General features: G+C 37.2%; 1 protein-coding gene across 3 annotated transcripts in view; it reads left to right on the top strand.

Annotated features, from left to right (window-relative positions):
• KCNMA1 (potassium calcium-activated channel subfamily M alpha 1) overlaps positions 1–12,285 on the top strand; it is a 445,131-nt gene that overhangs the window by 334,363 nt on the left and 98,483 nt on the right. For all 3 annotated transcript variants that reach the window (XM_062000705.1, XM_062000701.1, XM_062000702.1), the window contains 2 exons: positions 1,644–1,730; positions 6,042–6,118. In XM_062000705.1, coding sequence (XP_061856689.1) covers positions 1,644–1,730; positions 6,042–6,118 — 164 coding nt within the window. The remainder of the gene's footprint in view (positions 1–1,643; positions 1,731–6,041; positions 6,119–12,285) is intronic.

The following is a 12,285-nucleotide window of genomic DNA, read 5'->3' as shown; positions in this document are numbered from 1 at the left end:
CTGGAATGTGCTGTGGAGATGAACCCACTTTCTGTGGTGATTACTTCCATTTTCTGTAGTTCTCTCCTTTTTGTTGCAAAGCTTGAAATTGTGAATCAAGGGAAAGATATCTGGGTAAACCCTTTCTCTGAGATTTAATTGCTGTTCCAGCCTTTGCCACAGCCTATCTCAGTGAGAGTGAGCTAATAGTTTAAACCAAATCTTGTACAGATGACTGCTGATTAAGTGATTCTTAGTTTGAGAACCAGAGGCTGGGCTTTTGGAAATGCTGAGTGTCCTTGCTTTACAGCAAAAGCCCCTTAAAGGTGTGTATGGAACTAGGCAATGCCAAATGTTAATAAAAAGTGGCCTGTAGGCTCCTAGATCTCAGTGACTTAATCCCTCATCTGTAAAATGACATAATACTGTATCTTAATTCTTCTTGTAAATTATGTATTTGTGACTCTTCTGTGTGCTACAGTGGCCAACACTGTACAAAAACACAGAAGAAAAATAACAATAACATGAAAGATTCTTGGCCCTCAAATTAGAGTTACTGTGTGACTGTTCAGAAATGCACTTTATTTGTTTTTATGTCTATATGCTTTCCTCAAATCCACTTTTGCTAAATACACAAGCATTTAAATTGCTGCTAGTCTTTATTTACTGTGAATTGCATATGTGTGCCATTGCTACATTTTAACTTCCAAAGGCTTAAGCTTTAATGAAAGACAAAAAAGAGAGAACTTTTGACAGGCTTTATTCAGTTTTAGCAAGTCAAGAACTTAGTTGTATTATGCATCAATAAAACTTATTGGAGAATGTATTTCCATCTATCTCTATCTGTGTATTCATATTTAGCTTGGTACTTTGGAAAGTGCCTTACTAAAAGCCTAGTGTTGTTAATGAAAATAAAAGCTATTTCGTAGAGAGATGTGGAGTTCCTCACTTCTTGATAACAGTGGATAACTTTTCTTCAACCAATTTCTCTTGAGACTGTTCTGTCGGTGTGGTTGGGCTGTTTTGGTTATTCCATAGCAGCGTTTGATTTTTATCCATGTTATGTTTTTTTCAGCTGTCGTGACTGGTTGTCTTGTACCATTCCCCTTGAGTGTATGTGTGCATTTATTATTTTAAACAGTGACATTCTATGTCCAGATAGGGGTCCCATTAACTTTCTATTTCACTAGTAATTGGCAGAAATTTTGCATCAAATGGTTTAGCTTTACAAATGCTATTTTGTATTGATACTGAGTGGTGGTTGCCCGTTCTTTCCTTTTTCACCATATTGTGACTTTTTCACCACTTTGGATGACAGAGCAAGAAAACTGGAATGCTCAGCTTCACACATCACATTTCTGAGAGGCTGTGTTATTTTGTATAGTCCTTCATGCAAAACACTACGAAAACAGATGTAAACACTTAATTGATGTGATCATATGTGAAGGCATGTGACTGCCTCAAACTCAACTTTTTGTATAAAGCATGGTGAAACTGTTATTTGATTGGAAATTTCAAGGCAGAATGGCTTAAAATTTCCTTGCAGCCTTTCCTAACTAGTGGGTCCCCTATAACAGAACCAAATAAAGCTGTTTTGGGACACCCAGTTAAAAGTAACTTAAACTTACGGTGTTTGTTATTTTTGTTCTTGTTTCACTGAGCAGTATATTAATCAATCCTGGAAACCATGTCAAGATTCAAGAAGGTACTTTAGGATTCTTCATTGCAAGTGATGCCAAAGAAGTTAAAAGGTAATTAACATCTATTTATCTTTAAACACATAGTAATTAATTTTGGGGTGTTTTTTTCTTTCTTTTTGTTAACATCTCACCTAATATTTTTTATAGTCCTGTTAGAGATTCTCAGGGGGAGTTGAGTTGGTACTCTAATGAACCAACCATGTGGGTGTGCCATTTTCTCAACAACCATTCTGTATATCAAGGAAAAGAAATAATTTTGCAGCAGATGTGAAAAGAAATGAATAGGCTTTTTTATCAGTCTTACTACAAAATGTAAAGTATTTTGATGTGATAGCTCTACAAATATTTTTTCTCAGTAGGATTACTTTCAGAGAGGTGAGGGATCACGGTTTGTTTGAAGTTTCAGATCTAGAGTAGTTCTTATTTATGTAGACTTTGGCAAATACTTGGTGTGAGCAAGCCACTATATTCATCCAGTAATTGCATTAGCAGAATAATGCTTACGTTCTTGTCATACGTACTCTATGGCCTCATAGTAATCATAGAATGGTAGGGGTTGGAAGGGACCTTTTGAGATCATCTAGTCCACCCCCCCTGCAGAAGCAGGTTCACCTAGATCAGGTTGCATAGAATAAACTAAACTACAATAGTGCAGTGTATCCCAACTATTGGCTGTGTTAGATTTGGGTTGAACGAAATGGGACTTTATGGTATTTACTTTAGGACCAAACGTGTACTCTTTTTCATTAGAGTTACAGCATACTTGGAAGGAATTAAAGAGCATTGGGATAAAATAATATTTAAAAGAAATGATTATTCAATATCTGTAAGATTTAAATAGAAAAGAATATTTGCATCTTCCTCACAATTTGTGGTTTTAAGTCATGTTTTCAAGAATCTGGGGTTTTTTTGTAATATTTATTAGGTATTGTAACTAATTGTCCTTGGAGTGATAAAATATTCAAATGACAACCTTTACTAAGCCTTAAATTTTTATGAATGAATTGCAGTGAAAACAACATTTAGGCAATGTGGAGGCTCCTTCCTTGGAGGTCTTCAAGGCCCACCTGGACATGTTCCTATGCGACCTGATCTAGGTGAACCTGCTTCTGCAGGGTGATTGGACTAGATAATCTCTAAAGGTCCCTTCCAACCCCTCCCATCCTATGATTCTATGTTTGTCACAAATGTTTAAAGAAAATCAAAGCATCAAAACAGTGAAAACATTGAGAACTTAAGTTCTATTTTTGTTGAAAGAGATAAGGTAGTTTCTGGGTAGGTTTTTTTTACAGAGCAGCACAGCAGTGTTCCTGTCCTCTCCTATTTCTAGCACAGTCTTTGGTGTGTTCACATCCAGGACTGCCTCAGGTGTGCTGCCTCTCAGCATATAGTTCTTTTCCTCTCTGATGCTTTTCTCCAGTTGAATATCCAGAACTGTCGTTGCATTCCTTTACTGAGATGCTGGCTTTTTTGTTCATTTATAAGGCACTTTACACTGTCCTGTGAAATTATTTCAGACTGTAAGTAAAAATTACCTGGTGTAGCATTTTTAACAGGGAGAAGTTGACAGTTATTCATGTGTTCAGTCAAAGTTTGCACATCATTCATCTAGCGTATTTTATCTAATAGCAAGCTGAAACAAAACCCAGTTCTGCCTTACTTTTTGCAGAAGGCTTCGTCTGAAAACTTTCTGCCTCCCTTACCATCTTTCTTAGCTCCTCTGTGCAAAGCAAATGGTTATCAGATATATTTCAGCTTACAAACTCAATTATGTGAAGTGTTGATTTCACCTTTTTGAGCTACAAATGACAGTTGGAAAATGTATTTTGTAGAGATCTTTTGAAGGGGAGAAAAAAGGATTTTGTAATAAAGCAAAATGAAACATGTTATGTAGCTGAAATGTGATTATTCTGGTTTTGTGTTACATGCTAATGGAGATATTTCATCTCCTTTAAGCTAAAGGTATTAATATTCATCAAATTCCACAATGAAATATAACGTGCAACATTCAATTACTCTCTTGCTAGAATTACTTTGGCATTTTTAGAACAATGATGAGAAACCATTAAAAACAATTCTATCTAGAAACAATTTTGCCTAGGTAAATAGGTTCATGTAAAATGTTGAGTGTTTAAAGACAATACAAACTGTGAATTGCATCTTTATTATTGTTTATTCATTAACATGTTACTGCTATCACCAGAAATCCATGTGCTCCAAATCCTCTTAATTTAACACAGTTATATAGAAGGATCATTTTGTGACAGCAATAACTTCAGGTGTTTGCTCTTGACTTTGCACATAGGATTGAAGGTACTCTTCAAGACATTTGTCCTGCAGTCGACTTCAGAGACATGATCTGTAGAAATGACTTATGTCCAATTCATCTCATGAAGTTTAGTGTGGGAGTTATTTCTGACAGTGGTTTCTTGTTCAATACAGGGGCTTACAGCTTGATTGCAGAGAAATTGTAAAACTGGAGGCAGTTTTCTCCTCCTTGCTTTATGTCTTTCAAACTCATGGTTTGAAAACTATTTTATTCTGAAATCCTTGGAGACAGTTTGTTTTCTTTTGGTGGAAGGTGAATAGTTTGAAGACTAGAAACCTTCTGCAATGAGGTACACAAATGCTCAGAGAAGGCTTTTTCGTGCTACATTTTGCTTCTTGGAAATAGAAAGACAATTTAACTCTCTGAAAGAGTAATCTTCCTGAAAGTTTCTTAGAGAAAATTAAGTCTGCTATATTTAGGACTTAGATCTTCCATCAGTGGCTTGCATGCTATCGTGATTTTGCAAGTGTTAATAACATTCAGTGAGATCTCACTGCAAATTCAAATTTGTATTCTCTGGTCCATAGCTCATTTGCTAGACCTGCTACCTTTCTCCTAATGGGCTGCTTAACTACCAGGGATGTATTCAGAGCTGTAAAATAACATAGACAAATTCATAACTATTGGAATTGGAAATCTAGTTCAGATTTAGGAATATTTCCTTTAATATACTTCCACCTGTGGTGGACACTGCCTGATCTAAAAAGAAATAGTAAGGATCACCCTATCCAAACTGCCAAAGGCTGTGCTTGTTCAGAGCCTCTGTATTAATACTGTTTCTTTTTACATTTTGAACTGTAGATTGTTTTGTTCCAGTGACCTCCCTACTGTTGTAGCAATCCAATCATCCAGTACTGTCAGCCAAACTCATGGGTGGTTGCTAAGTTGTTCTTTGGTAGCTTTGGTTCTTACTGCCAATTGATATTGGGAGTAAGCAGTAACAGAGTTAGGAAGATAGGCACAGAGCTGACATATCTGATTATGGTTAAGTACAGGGAAATTTCTGCAGGTTAAAAAGTGCTTTTAAATTATTATGTCTTCAAGAATCCTGATAAATTGCAACTGTCCAGCTAGGGGCCAGCTGAGTGAGACTCATCAAATGTGTCACAGAAGCCTTACATGACACGTTGGCTTGACAGGCATGATTAAACTCCCCTGTGGGCAGTCTGATGCATATTTATTAACTTGGGATTTAGTTTTAACTTTATCTAAAGTCAAATGTTTACCCTTTCTCACTTCCTTAGTTCTCTCTTTTCGCTTCACCTAGTGGTGAGCCATTTGACAGAAAAGTAGACCTTTGCAAACAAAAACACTAAATGGAAACCTAGATGGTTCACCCTGTTAATTACATAGTTGTGTTTGATTTGGCCTTTTCTCTATTCAGCACAAAAATGGTTCTGCTTTGTTCAGTTATGAATGATAAAGAATAGTCTGGAGTAAGATTATTTTAGTTCTTTCATTTGTATATTTCTGTAGGAGCTTCTTATTTTGAGTGGATTTTGCCTTATTTGGTTTTGTTTTGGTTTTGGGATTTTTGTGTGAATAACGTATCTGCTGTCACATTGATCTCACTGCAATGTCTCATTTTATCAAAAAGGACGTCCTAGAGGTGCCTACATTAAAAAATTGGCTCAGGGGACTGAACAAAGAGAGATAAAAATCTGGTGTATTTTATAAGAACTGCTAATTCATTGTATATGTATTTGTGACAAAATTCATTGGATGCTCAGGTTTTTTTTCCTAAGATGAAAGACAAATGAACTGATACAGGATGTCATAATTATCATCATTTCTCCCAATTACTTCTCAAATAAAAGTGTATAAGAAGAAACACTAATTTGGAGTCTTAGGTTTGAAGTTAACAGTCTTGCAGCAAACGTTTCCTACTTTAAACATCTAAACCTTGTCAAAGATTAAAGGAAATTAGCGCTGGCATGTTTCATTAATTTGGCGCTGCAACAAGAGGAAATATGGGGCTCATTTCATTTATATGGATTAAGAAATGTGTCAGTTTTTCCATTCTGTCTCTCTAGGGCATTTTTTTACTGCAAGGCCTGTCATGATGACATCACGGATCCCAAAAGGATAAAAAAATGTGGCTGCAAACGGCGTAAGTAATATTTCTATCACTCCTTTCCTCCCCTTTCCATGAACTGTTCAGCCTTGAAGAATATGTCTACACACATTTACGTGTTTTACACAGTGGTACAGAAAGCTAAGAAATAAATGCACAGCAACATAGGAAGTGCCATTTGCATTTCTGAAGTCCATATAATTTTATTACATTTCACACCACTCACACCTGTTTCTTCATTAAAAAGTCCATTAAGATCCAAAGCTAGCAAAGCTGGAAGAACTAAATCAAGCTAGATCTAATTGGAGAGATTTCTGAGTTAGGAATGAGCTAACAGTGAAGTTCTGCTCTCATTCATACCATGCAGAAATCCAGTCACTTCAATGGCTGTGTTTAAAGAACCTTTATCTTGCTGAACATGATGCTCTAAAAGAAGGAAATAGGGAGTAATATTCCATCATATTACTGTTGAAATAGACCAGTTTAATTAGAAGAAGGGACTGTCTGGAAGAAAATAAGTATTAGTGCCCCTTATATACGTAATTTTAGAAGATTCCATAGCTGCAATGACAATATTTGGTTTAGTTAAGTTCTTAGTCAGCTCTCTAAATTGTTATGACATTTTTACATGAAGAAATAATTGGATTTTGGAATTGAGATCAGACTTTGCATCTGTTTTTATAAATATACAGAAATTAGCATTTGATGTCTATGTACTTTGAAAGGACTTCTTGCAGGAACTCTCACAATTACATTTTGGCCAAAGATGTGTTTGACCTATGCATATTTGTAATACTGATATCAGAAGTATGTAGGGATCTGAATATTTATGTGCATTCTGCTGTGAGAAAGATCATTTAGTTCAAAAGTTCTGATTAGGTAAATTAAAAGAACTCAGAAGAGTTTGACCATGTCCCTTTTATCATTGCTTTTAAAAGGGAAAGAAATCTCTTTCTTATAGACCCAGTCATAGTGTTGTCACTGCACTGACTTAGAAGATAGAAGAAAGACTAAATTGGACATTCTCTACCTTTAAGAGGTACCTGAAATTGATGAAATCTTGCCAGTGATTGTAAAAGGAGAAAATATGTCACTGGGTTTTTTAAAGAAACTTCTATCCCTCTAAACACCAGGAGTGTGGATCCAAGTGTTATAACTGGGAGAAAGCAGCTGACAGAAAGTGGTATTTATCCTTCCAGTAGCCACAGAGAGAGCCAAGTACATGGAAAGCATGCCTGATGTGGAAGGAATGTATGCATTGCCTAACATATTGGGGAAATAAAAAAGTTCAAGAACAGTTTATCCATGTGAGAATGTGACCTCTGAACAGCTGCCAAAGCCAATGATACTGCTAGCTGTCTTCTGGTAAAGCCAGTTGCAGATACCTCGCAGTGCCTGTAACTCCTAAACCCAATAATTTTTTTCCAAATTACTCATCAGGTAAAGAGAAATACATTACCTGCTTAATTTTATCTGGTTCTTTCAAAAATGAGAGATATGTTCTATTGGTATTTTCTTCTCTACTCCTCCTTCACACAGACTGTGCTTGTTACACATATGCCGATTAAATTCCCAAAGATCTTGCATTTTGATGTGACATCTACCCTTTTCATTGAAGTCTATTAAAAGGTAGGAATAGAGAATTCACAGACTAAAGGACAAGGACCGCTTATTATATATCAATGAAAATCAATGTAACTTCCTCAGTACCAGGAAACCAAGGAGAAAAACAGTATCCTGTCACCCAGCCAAGGCAATGGATATAGTACCAGCAATAGGGCCCTGGAGAGGTGAGAGTGACAACTTCTGTGTGTAGCAATAGGAAGTGTTCCAAATGGCATGGTCACACGTATCACTCCAATAAATGAGAGGGTGTTAGATGAAGAAACAAGGTGATAGAGTTAGTGAGGCAGAAGAAAGAGGCGGCTGTCAGAGCTGCTGCAGTGAGCACTGAACACTAAGAAGGGAATCCTCTGAGTCAGGTGGAAAAGAAACAAAATGGTCAGTGAGTAAAGTCTTAAATTTCCCCTTTGTTGTCTTCCCTCTCCCCACATCTGCTGTCTCCTCCCTCTCCTTTCCTGCAAACACACATATGGTCACAGATGCCATGAGAACTGCCAGCTCTCAGTACAGCTGAGAGCAGCTTCCACTTCAGAGCATGCTCAGAACTACTAGGAATAATACAATCGCTCTGCTTTTCAAGTTCTGTCAAACAGTAAAAAGATTTAAATGCAACTTTCAACAGTAATTAGTGATGGTTTTTTGGTCTCTCAAATTGTAGAGGCAATCTTGAGATCCCTTTATGGGACCTGATTTCTTTTGTTTTTAAAGGTAAGTCTTCAGTGCAGTCTGTTCTTCACATAAAATGTCTTAGCTGTAGCTTTCAAATCACTAATCACTTTTGAAAAACCTTTAACTCCATCACCCACCTGTAAGCTACAGTAATCGTTGGTCTTCAAAATGAAGCCGAACCGAAACAAAGCAGAGATTAAGAAAACTCTTTCCCTGTTGAATTAAGAAACTGTCAACTGCTCTGTCAACGTCTAATATGCCAATTTGACTTTCAAAGGCACTGCAGGTAGTCACACAGGTGTATATGTGGTCCTATATGATAAATATATCTTTTAATTAACAAGCAACACAGCAATTAGAGGCAGTCGAATGCAGGAAAAAACGTGTGAGATGAAATGGAAGGTTGCATGTAAAAATATTGACACAGTCAGGTGAATTAAATGTGAGATAATACCTTTCCATGGAAAGCTTAATTATGGTGGCAGTAGTTCATGCAGCTTCCCGTGACACTTGAAAACCATGCTCTTCAGCAAGGCATCTGAGGTTGCACATCAATTTAGATACTGTCTGAACGTCAGCTTGTGGGTCTAAACGTGAGGCTGACCTACATAGCCATTTGTCCAAACCTGTTAGACCTAATATTAATAATTCAGGGCAGATCAGGATGTTTCCACAAGGCCAGGGATAGTTAAAGGAACCTTGCTTCCCTTTTGCAATTTCTTTGCTCTCCTTTTCTCCTTTACCCATCCCACTCCCTGAATAACATGTGAATGCTGATGTCACCTTGTCCAGACAAATGCTTGTGCGGAAGTTCTATTCGCAGATTGCAAACGGTTTCTTGGTAATGTTTCAATCTCTTTCCTATTCCATTTAACTGTAATTTTTGCAGCAAGGGGCCAAAGATATATGTATGTTCCTATAAAATGCAGCCACGTTGGGATGAAATCTCTAAACTGGATGACCTGCTCCTCCTGCTTCTTTCGTTTTGTGCAACAGCTATGGTCTAATGCTCTATATATTTTTTCCAGTGCCAGTGCTTGCTGTGAACGGTGGGGGTCGAACCCCAGAGGGGACATATCATGTGTACATTGATGTGTTTGAAGGAATTTCTTGTAACCTCTGACAATTGACAAACTTTTGATTTATTTTTCCTCTTGCTGCCTTGGAACACGGCCCCTACTATATTTTAACTGCACACTGATAGTGATCTATTGTGAGTAAAAATGGGTTCCCTGTAGCCCAGAGTGCGGTCCAACCTGTCTTTCTCTAGCAGAGAGTATTTTTGTTCAGTATTTTGGTTCTTTTCTTTCTTTATGTTGCATGTAGCAGTGACGTCATACCCACAAGTTCCTCATCGTTTACACCCATGGAGATTAGGGTGACATTGAAGAAAATACAGCAGTTTGCCCCTCTTCCTCATTTTTGCCCCTTTTTTTCCCCCACACCTTATTTTTTATCCCTATTTCAAAGTGAGCTCTTGGCAATAGCATTTCCTTGAAATGATTCTAGAGATACCTCATGAATTTTTAGGGATGTCTGTTAGGCTGGGGTAGTTGCCACTATAACCATTTTTTGCCTGGTTAAGTGCAATTCCTTGTCAGACCCACGTTCAGATTTTTTGTGCTTGGTCTTTTCTGTTGCATAGCTGAAACAAAGGGCAACAGAGGAGTCTTTTACTGTCCTCCTCTAATTCCTTTCTCCCCACTGACAAAAGAGAAAAGGAGATTGGGGGAAAGCAGTAAAGTTTTACTTCATTATTAGATAAAGAGGATGAACTTTATAGACCACTTCATGCCAATTAAAGTCACACTACACTTTCAAGTGTAGAGAATCTGTGAAGACTCTTGACAGCCAGTTTTATTGTGTACAGCCATGATAATTTAAACAAACACAGCGTTTGGGATATGGAAAGAATTTGCTGCTTGTAGAAATACAGGCACTGCAAGGAAATGTACTTGTTACAGGGAGATGTTGGGATTATATGGATTATAAGAGAGATCAAACAGTTCACAGCTGCAGTGAAGGCATTACTGTATCAGACTGAGGCTACAAACCATTCCATATAACTGCACGTATTCTAAACAAGGTGTTTTTCAACATCTCACCAGATACTCTGAATTTTACTGTGTGATGACACTTCAGGTCTTAATCAGGATTGTGATACTTTTTTCCCCTTTCAGGTGTACACACATTAAGATCTTGCCAAGAATCAAGAAAAAGTTAATGCTCCTGGAGTTGCATGATAACATGCAAACCATCTTGGAGTTGTGATGGCCTTTATTATGATTATTGTTATTTACTGTTTCTCTTACTGTGGTGCCTGCAGTCTGTTCTAAAGGATTGAAGTCCTGCCGTGGTAGAAAACATTCAAACAGAAGAGTTTCTCCAAAGACACATTTTCAGCCAATAGAATGATACGGCAGAAAGATGAAGCAGCAAGGAAGAGCAGGTTGTACAACAGATTGGCATGATAAGAACCATAATTAGTAGAGAACCAGAAAGAAACTCATTTCTATGGATAAAAGAATGAATCTTATTGACTTTGAGACAAAGTACTGGAAGAAATTGGAATGCTTTTATTTGAAGTGTTGAGGTCTTTCTAGAACAGAGAAATTAGTTTCAATAGTAATAAAAGACCAAAAGAGCTGTTCATTCTAACAGTATTAAAAAAAGAAAAGGTTATGTTAAAGCCTTACCTTGGGGTTTTTCTTCCATTTCCCCAATAGCTTCAGTTTGTTTAGAAAGGCAGTTAACTTTGAGAGTGCACTGGCTGAGAGTCTTCTTTAAGGTGATGAAAGAAAGGACATGATCAGACTTGAAAATGAAAATGAAGTGGTCTATAAATGTGCCATTACTTGAAAACCCCTGAGTCATTCTTACACCTACTAAAAGAGGGCAAAATATCCACTCAGGTCACCTGCTATTTCTGCAGTTTTGATAAAGAACAGCACTGTATATAAATGACAGCAAACAACTAACCGTTTGCCTTTAAGTGCAGTAATTGCAAGTCAGTGAACAAACTGACTTGGTGGTCTTGAGATTAAATCATGGAGAGATAGCTTTGCCTGTTGTGTGAAGGGAGAATAAATTCTGTCCAACAGTTTCAGATGCACTGCTGTATTTTTCAAGGAAACTGAAATTCTGCTGGGGGAAATCCTTTCAATATTTCAGTGTCTCTCTCTAACCAGCATTGCTAAAAGGTGACCAAATCAGTCTGGTCACCCTTTAATGCTGTTTTACTCATAGTGTGGATCATGAGAACTTGATGAATTGGAATGACACTGAATACATTTCAATTCTGAAGTGTAGTGGGACCTTTTTGGTGGGTTTTTTTACCATTTGCTGGTGAAGAAACCTCTAGCTCATCACCATCTAAACCAGCTGTTATCTCATCGAGACCCACTAGATGTCCTCGTAGATCTACTGTTGCTTATCCTTGAGGTCTCAGGGAAACTGCTGCAGTGATGGGTGGAACACCAGGATTGGGTAGACTGGTTTAAAAACAAGCAAACAAACAAACTGAGCAAAGATAAAGGGATACTTTGTTCTGCTTGCTTTAAAACATAACAAAAAAGTAGGAAAGGAGCTGTTCCTTGACAGCTTAGGTAGAGAATAACCTGCAGTTTCCTTTCCTTATTTTTATAGGTGGAAATATTTCCCTTTACTGTTTGTGAACTCTGAAGTAACACCTCAGATGCAGCCAATCTAGAAATTCTGATTGGGCTTTTTGAGTTGTTGAGATGGGAAAGGAAGGGACTACTAGAAGCCTAGGCATTTAAGGCTCATTCCTTCCTTGAAGCATATTGCCTTCTGAGAAAAAGAAATACAACAACAAAAAAGCAGTTTTCAAAAGAATTGATTTGCTTTATCAATAATTGACATAAATTTTGCTTTCCTTTTAACAAATCAGC

Source organism: Colius striatus, chromosome 8 (genome assembly GCF_028858725.1).
Source record: "Colius striatus isolate bColStr4 chromosome 8, bColStr4.1.hap1, whole genome shotgun sequence".
NCBI classification, from domain to species: Eukaryota; Metazoa; Chordata; class Aves; order Coliiformes; family Coliidae; genus Colius; species Colius striatus.
The sequence above is the reverse complement of the archived record's forward strand: the minus strand, read 5'-3'. Positions and strand labels throughout refer to the sequence as shown.